Source organism: Sabethes cyaneus, chromosome 1 (assembly GCF_943734655.1).
Source record: "Sabethes cyaneus chromosome 1, idSabCyanKW18_F2, whole genome shotgun sequence".
NCBI classification, from domain to species: domain Eukaryota; kingdom Metazoa; phylum Arthropoda; class Insecta; order Diptera; family Culicidae; genus Sabethes; species Sabethes cyaneus.
In genome coordinates this window covers 107,628,660-107,654,775 of record NC_071353.1, presented here as the reverse complement: position 1 = coordinate 107,654,775, position 26,116 = coordinate 107,628,660, and the positions used below count along the sequence as shown (strand labels likewise).

At 43.0% G+C, this 26,116-nt stretch overlaps 1 protein-coding gene across 3 annotated transcripts in view; it reads left to right on the top strand.

Annotated features, from left to right (window-relative positions):
* LOC128733189 (all trans-polyprenyl-diphosphate synthase PDSS1) overlaps positions 1 to 15,756 on the top strand; it is a 206,348-nt gene extending 190,592 nt beyond the window's left edge. For all 3 annotated transcript variants that reach the window (XM_053826864.1, XM_053826865.1, XM_053826863.1), the window contains exons 7-9: positions 12,203 to 12,334; positions 12,403 to 12,597; positions 12,831 to 15,756. In XM_053826864.1, the coding sequence (XP_053682839.1) occupies positions 12,203 to 12,334; positions 12,403 to 12,597; positions 12,831 to 13,052 (549 nt within the window). In that variant the 3' untranslated portion in view covers positions 13,053 to 15,756. The remainder of the gene's footprint in view (positions 1 to 12,202; positions 12,335 to 12,402; positions 12,598 to 12,830) is intronic.
* The last annotated feature ends 10,360 nt before the right edge of the window (positions 15,757 to 26,116 follow it).

Genomic DNA, 26,116 nt, shown 5'->3' with positions numbered 1-26,116 from the left:
GTTCGCCATTGAGACCACACGACGTCGGAATGTGCGTTAAGCTCGCTGATCATTTGCCATTTGCTTCGGACTTGTATGCGATATGCATATGCATAGAGACTTTGGTCACTCTAAGAGTTGTTCTAATCCCTTTCATGCTTCCAAGGAAGTTCGGAAAGACTGAAGCACATTTTTGCAATGAAAATAATTTAATTTGATAATAAAATTTAGCCTGTGTAAAACAAGACATAAACTTAGTCGATAATTTCATGCGTATTCTGAAATTGCAAAAAAAAAATTATTTTGCACCTGAAGTTTCTCCAAATGGATCAAACGGCATCAACTGTCGATGACGGAGGGCAAAGCGTAAGAATCGGGCGTTGAATCGACTCAGTCTTGGCCATCCCGTTTTGGCAATATGGATGCCATACAATGGAACCGTTTTCGAAAGTCGCACGGATGAGTGAGCAGTATAATAACTTGAGACAATACACATTCGTGAAGCCTTTAGTAACGCGGAAGACGAATCCTAAGGTTCTGGATGATTTGTCCACAGTGCAGGAAATGTGTCGTCAAACGTAACGCCGAGATCCTCCACCTGGTTGACACGTTGAGTTTCAGTACCATCGACTTACTTACTTACTTGTGTGTCCATGTCCGCCGGTCCAGCAGAACAAAGAGATGAAATCATATCAGTCTTGGTACCACCATCGGGCGGTGACTGGCTACGAAGATATTGAAAGACATCTACCTGCTCAACTTGTTGTCCCGCTACTGTGAAGTTGGGTGGATTGTCAGTGTTCACTACCATAGACTTAGTTTTTGCTACATTGACTGTCAGACCTGCGGCCTGGGAGCTCTCCAAGAGGGCATCTAACTTGCTCTGCATAGGATTCCAAGGCAATCCTCGATTTGGTCTACTGTCAATTGCTCCAACAAATACCTCATCCGTAACGATGAGAAACAGAAGCGGTGATAAAATGCAGCCCTCTCAAGCCAGCAGTAACCCTTATGGGGTCGGACAAGACGCCGTCGTGCAAAACCTTGCACGAGAACACCTCGTACTGAGCCTCGATGAGATGAACTAGCTTATCTGGAACTCCTCTACGCCTAAGTGCGCCCCAGATGTTTTCGTGGTTGAGCCGGTCGAACGCCTTTTCGAAGTTAACGAACACCAGCAGAAGAGAGTCCTGGAATTCGTTGATCTGCTCCAATATAAAGCGGAGTGTTGCGATATAGTCTACACATGATCGGCCAGCACGGAATCCAGCTTGCTGCCGCCGGAGAGTAGCGTCGATCTTCTCCTGGATCCAGTTGAGGATTACCTTACAGAGTACTTTGAGAGTAATGCAGAGCAACGTGATGCTACGCCAATTACCGCATTCAGTTAGTATCTGCTGTTTTAGGGACTTTGACCAATATGCCTTGCATCCAGTCCACCGGAAAAGTTGCGGTTCCCATATATTGCTGAAAAGCTAATGCATCATCTGAGCTGACAAAGATGGGTCAGCTTTGAGCATTTCGGCTGAAATACAGTCTATCCCTGGCGTTCTATTGAATTTCATACTCTTGATGGCTGCTACAATTTCATACAGCGAAGGCGCCTCCGAGTTGACGCGATTAATTCGACGAACTGTAGGCGTCATACGCTGCTGGTTTTGTTGGTCTCTGATATTTGAAACTCGGAAGAACTGTTCAAAATGTTCAGTCTATCGCTTAAGCTATTCTGTACGGTCAGTCAGTAGCTGGCGGTGAGAAATGTCGTACAACAAACGAATATCACCATTGACGGCGACGGTTTCTTCTTATTCGGCTGGGGAGTTAGTCCAGGCTCTCTTGTCCCGCCTACAAGCACGTATAACAGCCCTCTCCAGTTTGGCGTATTGTTGATGGGCAGCTGTCTTAGCCGATCTGGTTTGCGCTCGCTCAATGCCGGCTTTCGCCTCTCTCCGCTCGTCGATCTTCCTCCAAGTTTCATCCGAGATACACTCCCTCCGCCCGCTGCGCGCTTTGCCGACGGTTTCATCACTGGTCGTGATGAAGGCATTCTTGATGCCGGTCCATTGGTCTTCTACCCTACGGTTCCACCAGGTGGCAACTCCGACGCTCGGGATTCAAGTAGTTCGACAAAGGCCCTTTTCACCTCATAGCGGCACCCAACTTTCTCCTCCCGTCGTTGGACACGTATTTCAGTGATAACAAAATGATCGTCGGATGCGATATCAGCTGTCAAGAAGTTGGTTGCATACATCAAGAAGGGTCCTTCGCCATTTCCGGCTGATGCAGATGTGGTCGATTTGGTTTTCTGTTCGACCGCCGCGGGAAACCCACGTTGCTTTATGTACTGGACTATGGGGGAAGAGCCATTTTTTCCAATTTTCGAAAAACTGACCGCGATAAAAGTACAGTGATAAACAATACACTCCAAACTATTTCTACCGAAATTTTCCAGAGAAAATACCCATTGAGTACCGTCCCTGGCGAGGACTCATTCGTTCCTCTGGCCAGTACACTTAAACTATAAGAGGGACTTTTGCACTGTCAAGAAGATTCAGTGGATAATATACAATTCAGCACGAAGGAAGGGTAAATGAGGGGCCTGAGAATAAATACCTGTTACAGTCATTTAACATCGGATGGCCTGATTCTACTAAGATTCGAACTTATGACCACTCGCTTGTCAAAGCAGAATCGTTAACCTTGCGGCTGCGGAGCCCCTAAGATCAGGATGGCAACTCAATCTGTGATTTCAAATTCCTGGTTTTTTCCCGGTTTTCCTGGCCGATTTTTGAAAAAATTCTGGTTTTCGAATATAACTCAAAATTAGCACCAAGAACGGAAAAATACAAGTTTTTTTGTGTTGAATATAATGCTGGAAAGTTTGCCGGGTAATCTATTCCCTTTCACTAAATGTGAAAGAGTAAAGATAAAAATTTATATTTGCTACACTGACTAGGATTGAAACCAGCGGTGAGTCTTCTCTAGCAGAATTTTCTCGTGAAAATGAGTCGGCTACTTCTGCTAAAGGTAAACATTATGAGAAAGATCTACGAAAGAAGCAAAATCGAGACAAAATCGGACAAGATACTTTTTCTCATCCGGGTCTGTCTTTTACAGACCTGCGGTTCCAAGTTAGGATGGTAAGCCGTCATTTTACGGTATCTTTGAAAGATGCGCTTCTCAGAGGCCTGCACAGGGTTCTGTGTGCCATACCCCCCAACTCATTCATGCCTACTTATAAAAGGCATGGATTAAGATTTTGGGTGGTATGGTTAAACTCTTGCAATTCCGCATGACGGATTAAACGCTTTGCTAGGTCATCCCCTCGGGGGTGCTAAGTTTCCTAACTTAGTTAAAAGTTTTATGCTCTTTTCGAAGACGACCAATATCCCTTCGGGAGTAGAAATGCTCTACCGGTTTTACCGGTTTTGCCAGGCACTTTTCCAATACCGAATTATTGGTTTTTCTACGATCATAAACCGGTATTTTCTAGCATGATTCAATAACAACTAAAGAAGCTTAAATCGCTGGTAAAACTTTGAAAGTCTAGGGCAAACTTAATTTCATGATTAATAGTTTTCCCAGTTGGCCTCGAGGTATGGTGCTGACCTAATAAGCCATTCGTCGTATGTTCGAATCCCGACTGAGAGAAGCTGTTAGAGTCAATAGGATTGTAGCAACTGGCCCTGCAATTGTAAGCTGGCTGCGAATTCTGTCGTATAAAAACAGAAGGTCAGGTTTCGATAACGGAATGTAGCACCTAGGCTTTGCTTTTTTTAGTTCTACAAATAATAATTCAATCATGTAATTTTTTCAAAGGGAAACCCCTGAAACACCTCACTGTTGTCAGCATAGAGCCGGAGTGCCTCGTGCTTTTTAAGCAGTTGTCTCCATTCAACTCAGTCCGCTTCATGGGTCATTCATCGCTAATTTCCCAGTAGTTACAAGTCGTTTTTGATCTGGTTGAGCAATCTAGCATGTCGATCCCACCGAGTGCTGGTGCGGTTGTCATTTGGCATCCTTACGACATGCCCAACCCACCTCAGCCTACTGACTTTAGCCAGATATACGATTGCAATCTTTCCAAGAAGTGTATGTAGCTCGTGATTTATAAAACGTTCCCACTCTCCGCTTTCAGTTTGTGCTCCGCCAAATATCATCCGCAGCATCTTCCGGTCAAACACGACAAGAGCGCGTATTTCCACTGTAAGTGACGTCACTGCTTCAAGTCTGTAAAGAACTACCGGTTAAATAAGGGTTTTGTACATTGTCAGCTCCGTACAGCGGCGTATGCGTCTTGATTTCTTGTAGCGTTTTGTGAAGGGCAAACCACGTCCGGTTTCCTACTTGAATGTGCCGATTAATTAAGAATATTGCGCAACAACAAAAATGTGCGATATACAGTGAAACTATTCAGAAAATCTTTAGTGAAAATTGACGGAGTACTCTAGAGAAATGTCAGAACACACCACGGAAGAAGGATTCGTTCGGTTGCTAATACAAACTGGAATAAAAATAACTTTCTGATTAGTTAGAATAGCCTGTTGACAAGGCTGAGCCAATTCTGCGGGCTCCAATCATCTCTTCGAATGTCTCTGCCTGATCTAAAAAGTAAATATACGCATTGCATTGCCAGAACCAGTCAAGGCTACTGTCGAAGTGCTGTACCGGAAAAATCGCAAACTCTACGACTCTAGAGCTGCTCTCGGAACACCTCTCACGTACCGCACAACTGCTGTTCGAGTTACTGTACTGGTAGAATTTCAGAGAAATTTCATATATTTAAATTTATTCGTTTTATAATTAACCGCCCTATTCGTGATTTAAAAACAAATGACTTTGTAATATTCTTCATGACATCAAGGATGTTTTGCTAGTAAAATTCTGTAAGGTGCTTCCTTTTTCCGAGGACACTGAATGAAAATTCTCTGCCTCCGCAATTTTTTTCTTGAGAATTTATTCATTAACATTTGTTCTCGTTTAAGAGATGACATTATAAATTCTCTTCGCATTCTAAAACTTAATTTTTTTAATGAACTAGTCAATTAGTTATGCCTAAAAAAATTGAGAACCATTGATTATGGAAAGATATTCTTCAAATCACAAAATTTTCAAATGTAGTTTTTGATTATTAACTTTTACCGGTTTTCATCAATACCGAAAACCCGGTTTTCGAAATACCCCCCGTTATGGGCATCTCTATACGGGAGTACAAGTTTTCTTTTATTTAAATGTTTTTGTGACGTTTTCTTTCCCCCATCCAAACCCTCACCCTCCCTTCCTGATCCTTTTCCCTTCCCATCAGGTAAGTGATGATGAGAAGCCAAAGCGGCGAGGCACAAATGTCCAAAATAAATATGAAGAACGTGCCACCCGAGCCAAAAATACCTTCTGAGGATTGAAACCACCCGTTTTCATAAGTTAACTTAATTTAGTACGATTAACTACTTTAAAGAGAAATTTCGTACTTATTTAAAATTTAAGTCATTCTGTAACTCGAATTGGAAGCTTGCTATTCAATTTTGTAAAATGAAGAGTTGCGGAATGTGACCACAGATTACTTCACAGAGTCTTGCCAGTTGGCTTAATGGGCAAGAAAAGCTAGCAGCTTGTAGCTTGTAGCTGTAAACGCGACAAAAGAGCTAGGGTCAACTAACTAGATGAAGAGGGTCACTACCAGCAGACATATCCATTTATGGTAAAATTTTTTTGCTGCGTTAGTGGTGTTAGCACCAATGCGAAGATGTCGGCACGGGCAGAGCTGGCTAATTACTGATCGACCGTTCGACCGACAAGCTTAACCGTTGAACTAAACATTTAAACAACTCTTCCGTGCCTCAAAATCCGCAGACTAGCAAAATCAGTAGCGCGTGATGCCCACAGTACGTCGCATCGACCATGTCAACCCGGAGGTGCCGTCGTTGATTGAAATTGGATATATGAAGTCTTGTAAATCACCAGGAATAGTCTGTATTTCAGCCGAGATGCTGAAAGCTTGCCCAGTATCGTCATCGCAAATGTTGCATCAGCTCTTCAGCAATATCTAGAAAACTGTAACATTTCCGGTGGATTGGATCCTTCTGTGGGCCCTATAAGGGTTGCTACAGGAGTGAGACAGGGTGACATACCTTCATCGCTACTGTTCCTCGCGGTTATGGATAAAATTTCAATTGGCATTGATACCAAACCTAACCGAGGATTACAATGGAGTAATTAAATGACCTCGAGCTGGCCGACGACATGCAGAGAAATTTAGATGGTCTCTGCTACAACTCAAGGTCTTTGCGACCGTAGTCAACGTGGCAAAGACCAAGTCAGTGGGAGTGAACAATAACAATTCCTCCAATTTTACAGTAGAGGTTGAGGTGGAAGATTTTGGCAGCCACACAACCCCAGACGGTGGTACCAAGACCGATATAAACACACAAATTAGGATGACTAGCGGTGATTTTTTGGATCTTACTTTGAAATGTTTTGTGCTCAAATAAGATCACTTTACCGACTCAAACGCGGATTTTCAATTCTAACGTGAAATCCGGTCTATTGCCTGCGAGACGTGGTGCGTTGCGTATCTATCAGCGGAGACAACTGCAGGTCTTCATTAATCGTTGCCTGAATACATTATTCGAGCTTGGTGGCCTAACAATCGATCGTCGATATCACCAGCGCCAGATAGAAACAGAGTTTTGGGAACGTAGGTAGAGGTGGATCTGACATATTTTGAGAAGAGAATCGAACGAAATCTGCAGGAAACCTGAACTCAACTGTAATCCACAGGGAGAGCAGAAAAGGCAAACCTAGAGGCTAATGGTGGGTTACGCCGTCAACGTCAACGTCCGTCAATTGATTGAGACTATTGATGCAAACCTCTCCTGGCGACAGGTGAAAGTCAGGGCATATGACCGTCGACAGTTGGGATAGCCGACCTTTTGTTTTTTCGAACCAACACAAGTAATTAAGCAATCAGCTAGCATCTAATTTTTTCCTGGTTTTGGGTAAAAATTCCTGGTTTTTTCCCGGTTTTTTCTGGTGAAAAAAAATTCCTGGTCTTTTCCTGGTTTTCCCGGTTTTCCTGGTTGAGTTGCCACCCTGCAAAAATCATACTCTTACGAAAGAACATTCTTGCAGGATAACTAATCAATCATGATAGACGCCAAAATTTGGAGAAAATTGAAAAAAAAGAAAAAAAAAGAATTAGTTACCTTAAGTAATTTAAATAAGTTTTATGCAAGCGCAATATGTCTTCTTCAAGAAACGGATTAGTATAATTGAACTTATCGCGCTCTTGGAAAAATCTTTATCGTGTGCAAAAAATATTAGTTTTATTATCAGTTGATGCTGGATTGGGATACACATCGAAGCTTGATTTGTGTGGCGACGAGGAGGGAAACCTAGCTACGTCTTACGGCAAGGTTTGGGAGAGGGTGTCATTCCAAAAAATCGAAAAATGCGAGCGTCACGAAAACATGAAAGATTTTGAGCGCAAATAGCTTAGTGGTTTTCAAATCGATTTCAACTATTTTTACGACAATCGATCGGAAAATCGTTTACGCTGCCACACCAATGATAAAACCTATTGATTTCAGAGTATGTACTATTGAAAAATTGAAAATAATGAAGCATTGTCCAACTGGAAATCCTCGCTTTGTGATTGATTGGAAAAGACGTTATTCTTCCTAGTTTTAACGCGATTTTAGAAAAAAGTGACAAAACCTTCCCGTTCCAACAGGTCGAAGATTCTTTACGAGTTACGACGATTTAAACTAGGGATGGGAAAACTATCATTAACTACTGATAGTTATCAGTAAGCAATAATATCACTAAGTATCAGTAAGGTTTCGCTATTACTGATATTTACTGATATAGTTACCTCCCAGTTGGCCTCGAGGTATGACGCTGGCCTAATAAGCCACTCGTCGCATGTTCGAATCTCCGCTGGGAGAGGCTGTTAGAGTCAATACGATCGTAGCAACTGGCCCTGCAATTGTCCTGTACTCTACCAGCTGGCTGCGAAGTCTATCGTTTAAAAACAGAAGGTCAAGTTTCGATAACGGAATGTAGCACCTAGACGTTGCTTTTACTGATATAGTTACGTTGTCCCGTTAGAAAAATTAGTTAGATTAAACTTATTGATCGGTAGTTGCGTACGATAAACGTGAATGACACAAAATATCCTAGTCAACGTCAGTAGCCTAAAGCCGGGGTACCTCGTGCTGATTCATGCAGTCGTCTCCATTTAACTCGAACTTTGGCCACACGTCGCCAATTTTCCAGTCGTTTCAAAAGTCACAAATCACTTTCGACGTGATCGTGCCATCTTGCACGTTGAGCCCCCTGTTCCTGGTGCCAGTGAGGTTGTTGAAGATAACTGTTTCCGTCGCACTATCATCCGGCATTCTTACGACGTGTCTGGCCCTACTGACTTTCGCCAAATGTACGATGGGATTCGCTCCTGTTTTCACGAGCGGTGTCCTAGTGTCCTGGTTTACAGCGGAAAATCCTGATTTTTAAAATGAAATCCTGCTTTACTAAAGAAATTGAAGTACAAATGTTTTTATAGTCCTGCTTTGTCAATTTCTCTAGAAACATAGGTTATCTTATCTTCGATGCCTGATTTTACATTCTCAGTTTCGTAAATGTAGCATACTTTCAACTGTTTAAACTGCTGTAGACCCGACTACGGGCAGAAAATGTCCTGATTTTTAGTTGGATCGAAATGGTCACCCTAATGAAGAACTACTGCCCTAATAAAAGATTTGTGCATTATCAGCATCGTACGGTAGCGTATGCTTCTTGATCGTAGCGGATAGCGAAGGGCAAAGTTGGCACGATTTCTCGCTTGAATGCGCCGCTGGATTTCCTTACTAATGTTGTCCGCGGTCACCAGCTATCCAAAATACACGAATTCATCTACCACTTCTAGTTCGTCGCCGTCAAGGGTTACCATCCGTGAGAAGCGTTTAGTCCCTTGGAGCCTCTTCATTTCATGTATGTGATCTTTGACGTATTTATTATTAATCGGATCTTCGTAGACTACTGCTTTTAACCTCGCGTAGGATGCCTCCACCATCGCAAGGTTCCTAGCTATGATATCAGTCATCTTATCCCCTTGTCAACCCTCGTCGCGTCTCGAAGGGTGTGTCCCCGAGATGCGCACGAAACACACCACTCGATCCAATAGCTCTGATCAGCAGCGTCAGTTTATCTGGGAAACCGTGTTCATCCAATAAGTGCAACTGCTGGTCTTGATCGACTGGTTCGTAGGGATGTGCGATATTTTATCGATACCGGAGGTATCGAGTATATGCAGATGACAGTCTTGCCGATATCAGTTAACTCGCGTTGGCCGATATCAGTTAACTCGGAAATGTGTTGACCGGGTGCATTGAAAACTGGTGCTAAAAGTATGACAAATTCAACACCACCGATAAATTCCTAGCCACACTTCGTGTTTGTTTGCATGTATGAAAAAGAGATGAACTTGGTTGCGTCGTCTTAGAAAGCGGTAACGACCGTATAAGCTACGTTCGGTGTTTTGCCAATGTCTGATTCTAATTTGGAATTTTATTTCTTGAGATGTAGATGATCTTTAATATTTTCCCCCCTAGAATAACACAATGTGAATAAATAATGTGAGAAGGTAAACTTATGCGAATCTAAATTACATTCAACACTTTTCTGATTATAGGAGTTGATGTAAGCATTTATGATGCTACTTTTGTTGAAATATAATAAACTATGAACTATAAAATCTTGCCAGGATATTTTCTTCCATTTTAGACCAATCTATTGAAAAATTCGTTTGAAACTGATCAGTTCTAGTTCTGGTGCTTCTAGTTAAAAAACGCCCGCCTGACCAATAAATCTGCAGCGAACATTGTCGAGTGGAACGTATACGGTATCTTGGAGGTGCGGAGATGCCGGCGACATAAACGAGGCAGGTGGCCGCATCGCAAGCCCGTGACGGATCGTATCTGAAAACTTTCTGAATATTTCGGGTTTCGATATCGGTGAATATCGAAGTATCGATATTTTGGTTGCGATATACTCATTACTCAGTATCGGATCGGTCCGATATATTGCGATACCAGATATCGATACTTTGGCTTTCGATTCCCATCCCTTCGTGTGATGCGTAGGCACGATGTGCTCCCAACATATCTGCTGGGTGGTAAAAATGTGGTCCGTAGCTGCGCGAGCTTCCAGAAAGTCCGCTTGGTAGATTACAAAGTAGACTTACAATGAAGAACGCAGTTATAATATAATACAATTTCCTATTTTTTGCTTCAGTGTCCTGATGAGTAAAATTACTGATATTTACTGATAGTTATCAGTAACGTACTGAAATTACTGATAGTTATCAGTAACGATTTTTAATGATAGTTCCCTTCCCTAATTTAAACCTATACCAATTTGATATCTGTGCTTAGGGCCAAAACAAGTGACAAAGTTTCGTCGTCTCAACAAGATTTCTTAGCACAGTGATTAAACCTAGACCATTTTGATGTTCTTGCTTGAGAAGCACGCCAAAAAGTGTGACAGTCTTCTCGTGCCAACAAATTTCTTACGAACGCGATTAAACTTAGTCCAATTTGATGTATGTGTTAGGGAAGTGTGGCCGAAAAATTGCAAAAGTCCTTTATCCCTACAGATCGCAAATTCTTTACGGCGAGACGATTAAAACTAGGCGGATTTGATATCTGTGTTGGAAAAGTGCGATACAACTGTATAGTGTTTGATTATAATTCTGTATGGATATGCATGTTTGCCGTTTCATTGGAAGCGTAGTGAAAATATGTGCTATTGATTAAATGGGATTGGTAAAATCCCTTCAACCTTCCTCCATTGATAGTAAAAATAACCTCTAATTTCTGTAAGGTATCAGAAAAGCAATAGTTTGTGTTCTTAATTTTGTTAAATTATTTCCAAATGCACATAGAAATAACTCAGAAATCTATTGAGGATTGAACGTATACAATGTTACTACTTTGATAAATGTTACATACAACGCATGTAGCATGTATATATGCTGCTTACAGCATGTATACAGAAAGAATCGAATGGTTACATGAATCGATACATGCTATACGATCGCTATCAAAGACACTTACATAGTCCTGCATCATCTATGTGGTCGCGTCTTGTACACAACCCCTCTGATTTTCTTTGTATTTTATCAAAAAACGAAATCAACAAAATAAAAAAACATTGAACTTCAATGTGTAATAATAGTTCAATTTCAACTAGACAGCACTCGGGACCGTTGATAAATCGGCTACATTCTTTTCGAGTTGCATCATCATCCTCCTAAAAAGAAACAGCCCTATAGAGATTACCGCAGACAGGTAACTTTGATTAGCCATTGCCGCCGCCGCCGCCGTGGTGGTGTGGCAGTGGCGACACGATAGGCAGTCAGATTCCGCATAAGGTTCGCCTTTTTCCACACCTGGCGTGCTGCCGTGCGACAATCTTTTCGCTATTTACTCTGCAATGTCCGTGCACTGTACCAGGCACCGTTCATTCATTCAAACTGTTCAATGGCTTTTTGCGCATTCCGATCGCGACCAAAGGATGAGCGCATCGCGATCATACGATAGTTAGATAGTTGTGTCATCGGCGTTGCGCTCCTCGACACAAATAAAAAACTACTGCCATCGAGTGAAGTGCTCTCTTTCACCTGCATCTGGGTATTTAGTATGGTAACGCGTTAACTTTTTAAGGGAGGGTGCTCGGCACTCCCTAACAGGATGAGGCAGCTTTGAAATGCGAGTACCGCGCCTCGCCAACCAGCCGTTAGACATCGTTCGCATAGTTCAGCTATGATGCCACCATGGCCAGTCTGAAATCGACATCATTCTGGTTGAACGCATCAGGTGCGTGTTTAGATTAAACAGAAGTGAAGTCGTACTTGACAATGCGACGATACATGTGTCAAGTAGCACCAGCCGTATGAAACCACAACCTGACACAAGAGGCTGCTCAAATGATATGTCAATCTAGCGTTGGTAGGTTGGATCCGTCTAGTGGATCACTCCAGCCGGTCGTTAGACTAGTGTAAATGACAAATTGAGACCCATTTCGATGAAGTGGATTTGGTAACGACAACGAATGGTTCGATACTTGTTTCGAGAATACGTAGATTTTATGCTGTGCACGCAAAATTTCAACAAATAGTTTCTATCTGTTAATATCATTAAATGGAATATTTTTCTCGCTCCCACAGGTACTGACAGACTTAGTGCAAGGTGAATTCATGCAGCTGGGCTCCAAGGAAACGGAAAACGAACGATTCGCTCACTACTTCACCAAGACGTACAGGAAAACAGCATCCTTGATAGCGAATAGTTTAAAAGCGGTCAGTAGTAGTTGCGTGCTATACTTCTAACTTCTTGTATAACGTCTTTGTTTTTGTTTTTGTTGTAGGTGGCAGTCCTATCCGGAGCGGACGAACAGATGGTGGAACTAAGTTTTCAGTACGGACGAAACCTCGGATTAGCTTTCCAATTTGTGGACGATCTGCTTGATTTTGTGTCCAGTTCGGAGGCGATGGGCAAACCAGCGGCAGCCGATCTGAAGCTAGGACTGGCCACTGCGCCGGTGCTGTTTGCGTGCGAAAAAGTAAGTTATCCAGTTACATTTTTATCGTAACAGTTTAACAAGTATTTTGCAACTACCTGGCACATTTTTGCTGGTAAATATTGGTTGTTAGATAAGTTTGTGTTTTAAATAACAAGCAACCGTGCGTTTGCATCGTTCATCGTACAACGATGGAGGCGCCTTATGTTTTGTTCGAAAACTCACCTACCCACACACTGCCGTTGCTAATTATTCTCTGTCTACTTCGCTTGCAGTTCCCCGAGCTGAATCCGATGATCCTGCGTCGCTTCCGAGAGCCAGGCGACGTCGAGCGGGCGTACGAGCTGGTTCACCAGTCGCAGGGTTTGGAGCAGACACGCTTCCTCGCACGCAAACACTGCGTCGAGGCGCTCCGGCTAGCATCCCAAATCAGCGAATCGCCGTATCAAAAGGGTTTGATAGTGGTCGGCGACTTCGTGCTGAACCGAATGAAATAGTAGTTCCACTAGGTGCGTGCGGGGTAGCTGCCGCCGGTGGCAAGCGCAGATACAGAACAACGAGAAACACCCACCATCATCTCCAAACATCAACAAAACAACAAGAGCAACACCGTCATATCCGGCCACCGGTTAGTGCAATGCGGAAAAAAGGAGGAAAACCAGTGAGAAAGACAGCGACAGCGAGAATGAGAGACAAAGAGTGAACGGGTGCACTAGGATTAGTTTAGATAGGTTTTGGGAAGCAGGAATATTTCGGCAGTTTAAGTAAGCAGTCGAATCCGGGAGGGACATGTACAGCAGTATGTTTATTTTCTGTAATAAAAAAGTTTGTGTGTGTGTGTTTGAGCGAATATTTTAACTGCAACCAAGGAAATAATCATGTTATTCCTCCGTGTGCTTGCTCCGCTTGTTCATCTTTGGACTCTTCGGACAATCGGTACACGTAAGCTTGGGATGGTTTTCCGGAGTGTGTGAGCGCGCCAGAGGAAATAGTGCGGGTTTTATATCTAATAAAATTGTAAAGAAATAAAAAAAAACTCATAATATGTACTAGAGTCAGTAAGATTATCTAGCGGGAAGAAAATAACCAGTTTATTAATCAAGATTAATAAAATAAGTCAACGTTTACCCGAAACGAACACAAACTTGACAGAACGAAGTAGAAGAAAATTGGCCGCTATTATACGATCAGCTGGTAGCGGCTGATTTGCTTTTATTCCGTAAATGTGTGAAATCTATTCATTACTACTATTGCTATCTATTTGTATTCCTTATTGGGTTAGCTAAATTGAACAATCGTGTACGAAGTGCAATGTCAACTCGTTGACTTAACCATCTCTTTTGTTTTTCTGTTGTAAAATACTATGTACCTAGTGTTTGGACTAACTAGCAATGAATCGATGATAGTGTAAGTTTGGCGCGGCAAATGGGTGTGTAAGGATCGTGCGAACGGGCTCGGTAGGCGGGGTTAAAGGGAAAAGCTAGGTCGATTCCGGTCATACTTTTCTCACTCAATAAATAAAAATTTTGTATCCTGAAGATTTCAACTTTTATAGTAACTAATAGTCACAAGAGCCTTGTTCCTAAGTGTTTGATTAAACGAAAGCGGAAGAAACGCATCATTTTGTACTTATAATGCGCAGAAGTTTTGTTCTATTAAGTACAATTCGGCATAATGGTATCGACCTACAGAATGGTACCCTTATTCCCTGGTTAGTTCTAGCAAGAATCAGTTTGCAATTTCCCTATTTTTATGCACAAACGTGGCCCAATGTTTCACACCCTTGATTTGTAAGCAATTGACAGCAGTGTCAAATGCTAGCACAAATCGTAGAATGTTTTGATTTCATTGATTGGAAAGTCGAAATAAAAAAAATCATGAAGACAAGAATGCCGGAAGAAGATGTACATCATCACAATAAGCACTGCCATTTGAATAGTGGAACGAAAAGTAATGGGACAACGAGGATGAGTGCGTGTTGTTAGGCATGGTTGCGGGTAGATAATTTCAAACTCTTTTTTATTTGGAAGTAAAAAATAATTTTGACTGTGTTTGGCAGATTGGTAGATTGATATTGGATTCGACAGAAAAAATGGGCGCCTTAGAATATGACAAAAGAAAATGTAAATAAAAACTAGATAAGCAAATAAATGGTAATGCAAGAAAATGTAGCACGCAGCAGAACTGTGCGTACCTGTGTATGCGTGCGTGTTCTAGCTTTAAGTGTCAAACGAAGTAGGCCAATATGCGACCTCTAGCTGCTCAATTATCAATTAAAGTGGAAACCGTAGCAGATCAATTAATTATTATTTTAAACACGTAACACTAATTTTGATGAAATCAAAGAAACACACGCGCGACACACCATACTGTAAATAGTAGCTCTAATTTAACCTCTAAGGAAACGTAAAAAAACATTAGTTTAACTCAAACACTATTTTACACATTTGTACGCACTTGTTATTTTTTGAGTTTGCATTGCTCTATTTTTCTGTTTTATTACTACAGTTTATGTTTTGTGTTCATTTTCGTACTTTACATAAAAATCAACTAAACTCATTTTCCGTGTCGTGGTAGGAATTTGCTGTTATTTCGAATGCTGTCTTACTCTGAAGTACTCTCAGCTTATAGTTGCACCAGGCCGGGGCTCTTAGTAGAGTTTTTAGCTCATTTACCGACCGACCGGACAGACCCATGTTGCAGCGAAGAAACTTCCACTGCTGTTGGTCAACTCATCAAGTTACCGAAATAGCCGCCACGACTTGCTTCAACTCTATACATACAAACACAAACGCACACTCATGCACACGCGCACACACACACACATACACATACATTAACACCCGTCGGGACTTGATCGAAGATTCAAGCAAGCTTTGAAGCTAAAAAATGGTGTTCATCGATGTGGAGCGAATGAAGAATTCCTAAAGACAAGATCAAAAAATCATTATAGAAACGCAAAAGTTATAAACCATGTTGAATAAATTCCCGTTGAGAGTAGTAGTAATAACGTTTTCAACCTTGACGTAATGACGGGATGCCAAGAAGAACTAACTAGAAAACATGCACAGAAGAAAACGACAAGAGAAGGCAGTTTTTCAGGGGATATTGAGAGAGCCGATGTATATTATCGTTGCTACAGTTTACACAGTCTTTACAAGAATGTTTTTGATATGTAATGATGAAAATGAAAAGAAATAAATGAGACTAATCATCTATCAAAACGACGACAAGGTGTGAGAGGAGATTTTATTCGAAAGCGTTCCCTCGCAACCTTCAGGCGTTGAACATATTATGACCATACATATTCACTTACAAGCGACGTTAGATTCTGTTAAACGCAATTGAAGGGATTAAGTATGGAAATAGTTTGAAAACAATACAGATTAGGCTAATTTGTGCTTATGTAGTTCAAGTTCCACAACCACAACTGAACGGAGAATTTCTTTCAAATATTTGAAAGTTTATAGCTGAAAAACTGAAGCGCAATAGTGGATCCTATAGGTTTGCAGATCTATCCAATCATACTTACACACGCTGTTTTAAATAACTTTTTTTTGCACTTATTTTCGTTTTTGTAAATTACAAAAATTCTTTTTGCCGCGTTATTAGACTTTTCTCCATTATCCAGATTTTTTTCGAGGACAATTAATTGTAATCAGCTATTACGGAGCAGCTTCGGAAAGGAGAAACGAGTTTATTCCGTTGAAAATAGTTGCTGACTTATTCGGGTGTGAGTGGTGGATCAGAAAGGGATGACAGTTTAATGAATGGCTTAGGCTTCATTCACTCCGTTGTGGTTAGAGCAAAAGTATCGATTTACCTGCGTTGCCTTATCGTTATCTAAAAGAATCTAAACCTGAGAGCAAGCGGCTGAATGTGGAATGTGGTTGGGGTAAGGACTTTCGCCCAACACCCCACTATATCTGGCAACCTTATTGTCACAGAAAATCAAAAAAAGTAATCATTCTGGATTTTTGGCAACGACCTCTAGCATGAAAACACGTACACGAATCGGAATATGGAACGGCTTTACCCTTGTCCAGCAGGGTAAGCTGGCTCAATTAACTATGGAAACTAGCTACCTGAAGCTCGAACCACTGGGCCTGAGCGAGGTCCGATGGCCGATTACTGCTGAATACAAGGTATTATCACAGACTAACAGACGTAACACTGAAGCCTTTTTCCATCGCCAATAAAAACGATCATTTCAAATGTTCACTTAAGCCAAGACTCAAACAACAGTCGCTGCGCGAGAATGCCGCTCGCTTGCGCTGGCGCTGTTGTCAGATAATATAGAAGTAAATTTATAGCATTGCTAAATGCATAGCAAGCTGCTTTGCGTAGCGCGAAGACTGCACCAGGTGATGCTAGTGTTTTTTCCAAGTTTGAGGGGTGTCACGGAAACGATGTTTTGTTAGAAAATTTGTTCGAAGTGTTACGTCTGTTAGTCTGTGGTATTATCTTAGCAAGTCTTATGAAATTCTGGAGCACGGGTGAGAAACCTTAAGATGATCCAGTACTACGCGTCAACAGATGTTGCCGACTTGCAACAGAAAGAGAGTTTTTACAGCCAGTTGAATGGTATGGCTGATAGAGTCCGAAATTTAGGCGACTTCAACGCGTAACGGGACGCTATAGCCTAAAAGAGATCTTCGTTACGTTCTGTGGTAATAACCACATGGTCATTGGTAGATTACTCTGCGCCTATAGACCAATATATATTTGGACGGATATATTACGGGAGCGACGAAACCTAACTCTAGTGTCATTGGAGTTTCATTTACAAGCACAGAAGCCACTTTTAAGCAATAAAAAAAATAAATTTGTTTTTGAGCAGCTTCCGATGTAACTTTTTGCGTCGTTTCCATAAGCTATGTTCTTGTCAAAATCTGTAAATAACCGGTTGTTGCGATTGATTGCATGAAGTGAGCTTCAAAAAGACTTACTTACTTAGGGCCCTATTTTGTAAGACACGTCCAGTGTCACTTTGTTCGACTAGTCGACTTTTGGTATTATGTAAGTCAAACGCGACCCGATTGTGTCGAGTAACTCGACTGAGTCCACCACCAAAAAGCTAGTGACTAAACGGTTAGCAAGTGACGCCTGAGCTAGCTTTGTTTTGGTCGTGCATTGAGCCGCTATGTTAAATGTTGCCCGTTCTTCTTGCACTCGACAGTGACTGAGTCGAGCCGAGTTGCTCGACGTGACTTACAGAATAGGGCCCTTAAGTGGCCTAACGTCTTACGACAAATTTCTTCATCTATTTCGGCGGTCCATGGCAGCTGGTCTCCAGGTCCGCGGGCACCCAGTGCTCGCCAGATCTCGCTCCACCTGATCTTGCCACCTCGCTCGTTGTGCCCCTCTTCGTCTTGTTCCTACCGGATTTGATGTGAAAACCATTTTTACAGGATAGTTGTCCGGCATTCTATCAACATGTCCTGCCCAACGAATCCGTCCAGCTTTAACCACTATCTGAATACTGGGTTCGCCGTAAACACGTGTTGTTAGCTCGTGGCTCATTCTTCGCCTCCATACACCGTTCTCTTGCACTCCGCCAAAGATGATTCTGAGTACCCGCCATTCGAAAACTTCGAGTGCTCGTAAGTCCTCTTCTCGCAGTGTTCACGTTTCGTGTCTGTAGAGGGCAACCGGTATAATTAGCGTTTTGTACAGTGAGCATTTTGTACGGGCGCTCAGATTGTTCGACCGCAAGTGTTTGTGGATTCCGTAGTAGGCCTGACATCTGCTGATAATATACCTTTTAATCTCACGGCTGGTATTGTTGTCCTCTGTTGACAGTGAGCCAAGGTATACGAACTCTTCGACTATCTCAAACTCATCCCCGTCGATTACCACGGTACTGCCCATGCGGGTCCTGTCGCGCTCGGTCCCGCCCGCCAGCATATACTTCGTTTTAGACGTATTTATCTTCAATCCAATCTTCTCTGCTTCGCGTTTTAGTCTGGTGTACTGATCTTCCACCGCCTCAAATGTTCTGTCGACAGCATCCACGTCGTCAGAAAAGCAGATAAATTGACTGGATTTATTGAAAATCGTGCCCCGCATTTCGATCGCCGATCGTCTTATAACACCTTCAAGCGCAATGTTAAATAGCAGGCAGGAAAGACCATCTCCTTGTCGAAGTCCCCTGCGAGATTCGAATGGGTCCGACAATCCATCTGAGATTCTCACACAGCACTGGATCCCATCCATCGTAGCCATGATAAGTCTAGTAAGCTTACCCAGAAAGCCGTTTTCGTCCAAAATTTTTCATAGCTCTTGTCGGTTCACGCTATCATTTGCGACTTTGAAATCGATGAACAGGTGGTGCGTGGGGACTCGGAATTCGCGGTACTTCTGGAGGATCTGCCGCAGGGTGAAGATTTGGTCCGTTTTAGACCGACCCTCCATGAAGCCGGCCTGGTAACTTTGCACAAATCTATTGGCTATTGGCGATAATCGATGAAAGATGACTTGGGACAGCACTTTGTAGGCGGCATTCAGGATAGTGATTGCTCGGTAGTTCTCACAATCCAGCTTATCGCATTTCTTGTAGATAGGGCAAATGAACCCGTCTTTCCACTCCTCTGGTAGTCGTTCTGTATCCCAAATCTTGACAATCAGTTGATGCAGAGAGCCGGCCAACTTGTCCGGGCTCATTTTAATAAGTTCCGCTCCAATGCCATCCTTTCCCGCTGCTTTGTTGTTCTTCAGCCGCTGGATGGCTTCTTTAACTTCCCTTATCGATGAGGGTGGCACATCTTCGTTACTTGCTCACCAATGTGGTCACTTTCTCCGCTATCATGGTCTTCCGCCTACACACCATTCAGGTCTCCATCGTAGTGCTGCTTTCACCTTTCGATCACCACACGGTCGTCAGTCAAGATACATCCATCTTTATCTCTGCACATTTCGGCCCACGGCACAAAGCCTTTGCGAGATCCGTTGAGTCTCTAATAGAACTTCCGTGTGTCGTGAAAGCGGTACAGCTGTTCGAGTTCTTCGCACTCCTTCTCTTCTTGATGGCGCTTCTTCTCCTTGAAGAGTCGGGTTTGCTGCCTCCGCTTCTGTTTGTATCGCTCTACATTCTGACGGGTGGCTCTACGCAGCATTTGTACCCGCGCTGCGTTCTTCTTGGCTAGTAAACGGCTGGGTAATGCGTACCATCGGTGCCTGTGCACTGGGCATAAAATAGACCCCACAGTGGTCCACAGTCTCTTACTCATCAAATTCTACCCCTACCTCCTCGTGGTACCAGCTGGGATACGAGCAACCTCGGTGGAGATCGGATAACGAACCCCGGTGGAAAACAAGGTCGTATGCTGACAGGGGAGGAGGGCTCCTTCGAGCTACGTTGGCCCTCTGGCGATACTGTGGGGTTGGTTGCGGGTTTTGCAAGCTTGAACCACTAAAAAAAATCAAAGCAATGGACTCCGTAAGTACTAATAATAACTCTAATCGGATCAATCGGCAAAGACCCAGGCGACGAAAACGGACTAACGATTGGAAATTAGGAACATGGAACTGTCGGTCTCTAAATTTCCTCGGAAGTACCCACGTGCTTTTTAAAGAAGTGAAGAGCCGCAAGAAGACAGTTTTACAGCTGATTTGATGCCGAATGCCAGAGAGTGACAGATGAAAAGAACCAGGCCAGGGTCGCATGCGCACTGCGGCAACGCGTGAAAACAGAGAGACTAGACGCGTACGAGGAACGCGTGCTAGCCGGCGTAGAGGAGTTTCTACAAAACGGTGAGATGCAGGAATTTTGGCATGACTGTGATGTGTAATGATTCCTGCTTACTGAAAAAACGTTGGTAGCAACCAGGTGGAAGGAACACTTACAGACACTGTTGAAAAGAGAGGTAAACGCGGAGATCAGCAGGGTCAGGATAAGGATAGTCAGCGATGGCCAAGCTGTGAAGCCACCAACTCAGGAGGAGGTTAAGAAGGCAATCGGTGAGCTGCAAAACGGTGAAGCGACTCTCATTCCCTATAACGATGCATGCACGCATTTTTATCTGGCTGAACCCGGATGAATCAACTCCGGTCAGCTCAGAACATAAATTTAATATTCAATTTGATCACCCGCGCCGGTCAGTGGGTCAATCGAGCTGCGGCGCCGGTAGGGCGAAGCACTTACATTCTAGGTGAGCGAGCGCGCATGATTTTTAACCTGCGGCAACGAACAGTTTCCAAAACAAATGCGCTGTTGCATTTTGCCGACTAAGGTAAACAACGAAGCGCGGGACTGTTCGAGGTGCTAAAGCCACGTGACTTAAGCAGTGGCGAATTGGCATGAAAGGGTTGGCCGCTTAGCGAGGCTATATGCTCGGAGCATGCCAGACTCGCTCATATGAATATGTCATTTGTTGACATAACAAAGTCCCCGCGCGAGGGGCCAAAAGGTATGCGTGAGAGGGAAGCTCGACGAACAGCGTGAGGTCTGCCGCTAGGACGAAACTACCTCGAGAAGGAGGAGTTTCCTTAGGGGGAAGAGCACCGTTAGCGAGTAAGGAATAACCTTGTAAATTAAGTTTAAATAAATGAATCAATTCGGTTTTGGCAAGCCGACCCGTCTGGTCGGTGAGTGATAGTAAAGACGTTTTTTTTATTCACGAAAAAGAAAGTACAGTGTACCCTCGGGAAAGGGTTACACAACGGTAAGGCTGCTGGGAAGGACGGTATCCCGGCTGAACTTCTGAACGCGGTGAGCGAGCGGCTGTACGAAGCAAGCCTCCGAATCATTGTCAGGTTGTAGGAGGAAGAACAAATGCCGGAGGAGTGGTCATTTGCCCAAATTTTAAAAAAGAGCATCGACTCGAGAGTAAAAACTCTCGAGAAATCACGTTGCTCAATTCTGCCAAGGTGTTCAGACAGACAGACAGACTGAGACCGTTAGCGGACTCCTTCGTCGGAAAGTACCATGCTGGTTTTCGTAAGGGTCGCTTCACGACGGATCAGATGTTTACACTGCGTTAGTTACTAGAAAAGTTCCGGGAGTACAACTTGCGGACACATCATCGTGGACGTTAAGGCGGCGTACGATTCAATCAAACGAAATGAGCTGTGACAGATAATGCTAGAACATGATTTTCCACCGAAACTGATTCATGCGACGCTGGATGGGTCAAAATCATGCGTCAGAATAGCGGGTGAAACCTCATCCGCTTCCGTGACCTTGGATGGACTGTAGCAAGAGGATGCACTCTATAACCAGCTATTCAACATCGCCTTAGAAGTCGCAATACGAAGAGCAAACGTGGAAAGGAATGGAACTATCATCACGAAATCTCACATGCTTCTTTGCTTTGCGGATGACGTCAATATCATCGGAATCAACCGTAGAGCACTGGAAGAGGCCTTCAGGCCTTTTAAAAGCGAAGCGGTGAGATTGGGGTTTACCATTAACACCGCCAAAACGAAGTACATGATTGCTGGCAGGGAACATGGGAGACCAAGTGTCGTTGGTGTCGAGGTGGATTGAGATAAGGAACGATATGAAGTAGTGGAAGAATTTATATACCTTGGTACTCGTGACATATGACAACGATGTAAGCCGCGAAATGAAACGAAATGAATTGCAGCCGCGAATCGGGCTTTCTACCGATTACGTAGCTAGCTGAAGTCCCGTAGTTTGCAAATTCGCACAAAACTGGCGTTCTACAGAACACTAATCTTCCCGGTGGCCCTTTACGGTTATGAATCATGGACGCTAAAGGAAGGTCATCGACGAGTGCTTGGGGTTTTAGTGCGTAAAATTCTGCGATTCATACTTGGTGGTCAAATGGAAGATGGAGTGTGGCGCAGACGCATGAGTCACGAGCTGTACCAAGTATATAAAAATGCTGATGTAGTGAAGGTAGTACAATGTGGCAGGCTGCGGAGGGCTGGGCACGTGGCCAGAATGCCCGACGAAAGAGTAGCCAAAACTATTTTCAGCAGAGAACCAGAAAGAGGCCGTAGACTCCGGACAGACCCCGCACTCGATTGGTGCGCGCTGTCGAAGACGATGCATGTTCAGCTGGTGTTCGTGGGGATTGGAGAACGGCAGCCCAGGACCGACAGTACTGGAGAACCATAACTCGATCGGTGCAGGATCGGTAACGGACCGTTGTCACTAAAGTAAAGTAAATACGTTTCCTTTTATGCACATTGTTTAAACTGTGTACAGCAATCGGGGCCTGCCACAAAAGACGATCATTAAGACTGTCGCAGTGGCCTTTTAACCCAATGCCCTTCTGGCATACAAAAAAAAAAAAAAATGCACATTGTTTGCTTCGAAATAATCGATAACACAGATCGATATTTCACTTATTCTAATACATTCTTAACGCTAAAGTGAAATTACATTCTTAACGCTAAAGAGACAATTGGGCAAAAATCGGTTCGATGTTGAATTTTTTTCAGATCATACTTTTTTCATGTTCAGAAATCAATTTTCTACTAACTTTTGCTTAGACATAATTTTAGATACAATCTTTCAAACATAATACACATGAAAATAAATACGCCCTTTTTAAAAATGAGTCTTGAATCAAAATGGCGCCAAAACCTGTGGAAGGTGCATATTTCCTCCTATCAAACACGTTTGAAAAGTTTCATCCAAATCAAAGAGGTTCATTTCAGATTTCAGCTTTTTTTGGACGATTTGGCGTGGAACTACTCAATATTCAATGCATCGTATGCATGCAGGGGCGGACTGGCCCACCGGGCAACCGGGCAAATGCCCGGTGGGCCCCAGAAAAAATTTCGTTGTTACACAAAATGAGATTTTCCAAAATTTTTATATCAGTTAAACCCTTTCTACGACTCACGAATGTTCAATTGCTGGGGCCCCATGATTTACGAAATTAACCGATTTGATGATTGAAAATTCAGCTTCGAATGGGACTATTAGGGCCCCGAACTTTAAACCAAAATTTCTATATCAATTAAAGTTTTTCTATGACTCACGAATGTTCGATTGCTGGGGCCCCATGATTTACGAAATTAACCGATTTAATGATCGAAAATTCAGCTTCGAATGGGACTGTTGGGGCCCCGAACTTTAAACCAAAATTTCTATTTCGATTAAACTTTTTCTATGACTCACGAATGTTCGATTGTTGGGGCCCCATGACTTATGAAATCAACCGATTTGATGATTGAAAATTCAGCTTCGAATGGGACTATTAGGGCCCCGAACTTTAAACCAAAATTTCTATATCAATTAAACTTTTTCTATGACTTACGAATGTTCGATTGCTGGGGCCCCATGATTTACGAAATTAACCGATTTAATGATCGAAAATTCAGCTTCGAATGGGACTATTAGGGCCCCGAACTTTAAACCTAAATTTCTCTTTCAATTAATGTTTTTCTATGTCTCACGAATGTTCGATTGCTGGGACCCCATGATTAATGAAATCATTTAAGTTGAGCTGTTGGGGTCCAAGTTCCGAAAATATTACCAGCTTAAATTCTGAGTACTTAAAAGTAGAATTAGTATTTCATCCGCAGATATTTGACAACTTATAAATATTGAACTGTCGGCTTAGGCTCCATACTCAGTTTACTTCAGTGGCGACGGTCCGTTATCGATCCTGCGCCGAATGAATTATGGTCCTCCAGTACTCAATCCTGAGCTACCTTTCTTCAAACCCCTCGAACACCAGCTGAACGTGCATCATCCTCGATAGCGCACATCTATCAGAGCGATGTCTACTCCGAAGTCTACGGCCTCTTCTTGATTCTCTGCTTAAAATAATTTTGGCTACTCTTTCGTCGGGCATTCTAGACACGTGACCAGTCCAGCGCAGACTGCCACACTGTACTATCTTCATTATAACAGCATATTTGCATTCTTAATATAGTTCGTGGTTCATGCGTCTGCGCGACACTCCATTTTGGATTTTGCCACATTTTACGCTAAAACCCCAAGCATTCGTCGATCAGCTTCTTTTAGTGTCCATGATTCTTGTCCGGAAAGGGCCACCGAGAGGATTAGTGTCCTTTAGAGCGTCTGTTTTATGCGAATTTGCAAGCTACGGGACTTCAGCTACAAAATGTAATGCCTGCGTAAAGGCCAATTCTCAGCTGTAATTAGTCGTTTTACTTTGCGACTTACATCGTTGTCAAATGTCACGAGTATACCAAAATATATTCAGTTCCTCTTCGACACCAACATCATTTGGATTTCCACGCCATGTACTTCGTTTTGACGGTGTTAATGGTAAGTCCCAATTTCTCAATAAATGACCTAAAGGCTTCTTTCGCTGCTCTACTATTGATTTTGGTGATAACGACGTCATCCGCAAAATCAAAAAGCACGTGAGGTCTCATCTGCTATTCTGACTCATATCACGAATCAACGTAACTAGTCCAGTGGGAAAACCATGTCCTAGCGTTAACTGTCACAGCTCATTTCGTTTGACTGAATCGTATGCCGCCTTGAAATCCATAAAATATTATGAGTCTACAAGTTGTACTCCCGGAACTCGTCAGTTACTAGACACAGGGTAAATATCTGATCCATCGTGAAGCGACCCTCATGAAAACCAGCTTGATACTCGCCGACGAAGAACTCAGCTAACGGACTCAGTCTAAAACACAGAATAGGGAGAGCACCTTATAGGCAAAATTGAGTAACGTAATGCCTCGATAGTTTTTACTCTCAAGTCGATGTCCGTTTTTAAAATTATGGGAAATGAGGCCAATCAACCACTCCTCCGATATTTATTTTCCTCCCATATTCTGTTCCTGACAATGAGGTGGCGAATTGTTTCGTATAACTGCTCCCCGTTTTTAGAAGTTCAGCCAGGATACCATCCTTTACAGCAACCTTGCCGTTTCTCAGCTCACTGATTGCTCTTTTGACCTCCTCCTGTGTTGGTGGCTTCACAGTTTGGCCTTCGCTCAAAATTCTTATCCTGTAGCTGCTGATCTTCGTGTTTACTTCTCTATTCAACAGCGTCTGGAAATATTCTTCCACCTGCCGTTTACCGTCATTTTGTCAGTAAGCAGGTTGCCAGCACTATCATTGCACATCACAGGCATGGCAAAATTCTTGGACCTGACCGTTTTGTGGAAAGTCCGTGTGTTGTTGCTGACGAACCTCTCCTCTGGACTGGAGAGCACGTGCTCTTCGTACTGGCGTTTTTGGACGATGGGTTCTTTTTTCCGCAGCTCTACCAGGACGAACCAAAAAGACTCGCGCAGAGTCTCGGGCATTCCTCGCATTGAAATCGTGTGAAGAAATTATACAGAGGATTCTCACAGAATTCCTTGCTTATAGAAGCAGGATTCTTATAGGAGAATCCTAGAGTTTAATCCCAGGGATAGCTATAACTCGGCACGGGAATCGCCTGCACTATGAACTGTTCTGTTCTGACGTGTAGAGACAGTAAGCTACTCATGTATATTGAACTATTGACATCATATTATTTATCACGCAAATCAAATCAAATGTTCACACTGCGGCAGATCCTCCAAAAAGTCCATGAATACAGAATTCTACGGACAATTATTTCATTGATTTCAAAGTTGCGCATGATACCATTGACCGTAAAATCATGGCCAT